Genomic DNA, 1,212 nt, shown 5'->3' on the forward strand with positions numbered 1-1,212 from the left:
CAGCGGAAGTACCTCACCAGCGAACTTGAAAAAGTCCGGATTGATCAATTATTCAGGAGCAGTTTTGGCCACTCCAGCCTGTCTGGCACCACGGTGGTTAGCGGAGTGGCTAGCATTGGTAAGATAACAATGGTGCAGAGGATGGGCAGCAGGAAACATCTATCCTCAGTTCCAATTTGTTCTACATTTCACATTTCGAAATCTTAATGCCATCAACAGAGCCGTTTCTCTGGCTGAAATGGTATTGGATCAGTACCCTTATTTAGAAAAGATAATTGAAGATATCTGGATGAAACCTGAATATCTTCTCTTGGTTTTTGATGGATTAGATGAGTACAAACACCAGATTGATTTCACTGGCCGCGTGGCTGGTGATGTCTCTGCGAATCACTGTGTTGCGCCTGACTGCAGATGTGAAGTTTTTGAAATGGTGCACTCCCTGGTACAGCAACAGCTGCTCAGACGTTGTTCTGTGCTGGTTACCAGCCGGCCGACTGCCCTTGACTCATTGGAAAAGGCCAATGTCAACCTTTGGGCTGAGATCCTGGGCTTTCTTGCTTATGAAAGAAAAGAATTTTTCAGAAAGTTTTTTGGCAGTGAGCAACTCGCTACCAATGTCTTCAAACACATCGAGGAGAATGAGATCCTGTACACCATGTGCTACAACCCTTCATATTGCTGGATCATTTGCTCAACCTTAGGCCTACTCTTTACACAGATGAAGTGCAAGCAACCTCTTCCCAAAACTATCACTCAACTTTTCTCCATCTACCTTTCCAATCTCTTGGACAACCACAAGCGAGATGTTGAGGACCAGCGGATGGTTTTACAGCGACTCGGGGAGTTGGCTTACCAGGGAGTTTCGAAAAGGAGAATTATTTTTAATGAGAATCACTTCATTCAGCATCAGCTGGAGTCCAGCAAATTCATTTCAGGATTCATGATGGAGATCTTGGAAAGGGATGACACAGCTAAAAACATTGTGTACACATTTCTCCACCTTACCATCCAGGAATTCTTGGCCGCCCTGGCTCAGTATTTGAGTCCAAAGCATCAGAACGTGGTGGAAATGCTTCACTGTGCTTTTAAGAAGGATGATGGTCGGTTTGAGATTTTTATTCGATTTTTAGTTGGTCTTTCAACACCCACTTCATCCCGAAATCTGGAACCATTCCTGGGTCCGCTGTCTCATCACACGACCAGTCAGGTGAT

The 1,212-nt window shown here is 44.8% G+C and overlaps 1 protein-coding gene across 1 annotated transcript; it reads left to right on the plus strand.

Moving 5' to 3' along the window:
- Positions 1-148: 148 nt before the first annotated feature.
- Positions 149-1,207, plus strand: LOC122545590 (NACHT, LRR and PYD domains-containing protein 3-like; the record flags this gene model as incomplete). The annotated part of the gene is made up of 1 exon (XM_043684553.1): positions 149-1,207. A coding segment is annotated over exon 1 (969 nt), but the record flags the coding sequence as incomplete, so codon positions are not given.
- Between the last annotated feature and the right edge of the window lie 5 nt (positions 1,208-1,212).

This window comes from Chiloscyllium plagiosum, unplaced genomic scaffold (genome assembly GCF_004010195.1).
Source record: "Chiloscyllium plagiosum isolate BGI_BamShark_2017 unplaced genomic scaffold, ASM401019v2 scaf_97921, whole genome shotgun sequence".
Lineage (NCBI taxonomy): Eukaryota > Metazoa > Chordata > Chondrichthyes > Orectolobiformes > Hemiscylliidae > Chiloscyllium > Chiloscyllium plagiosum.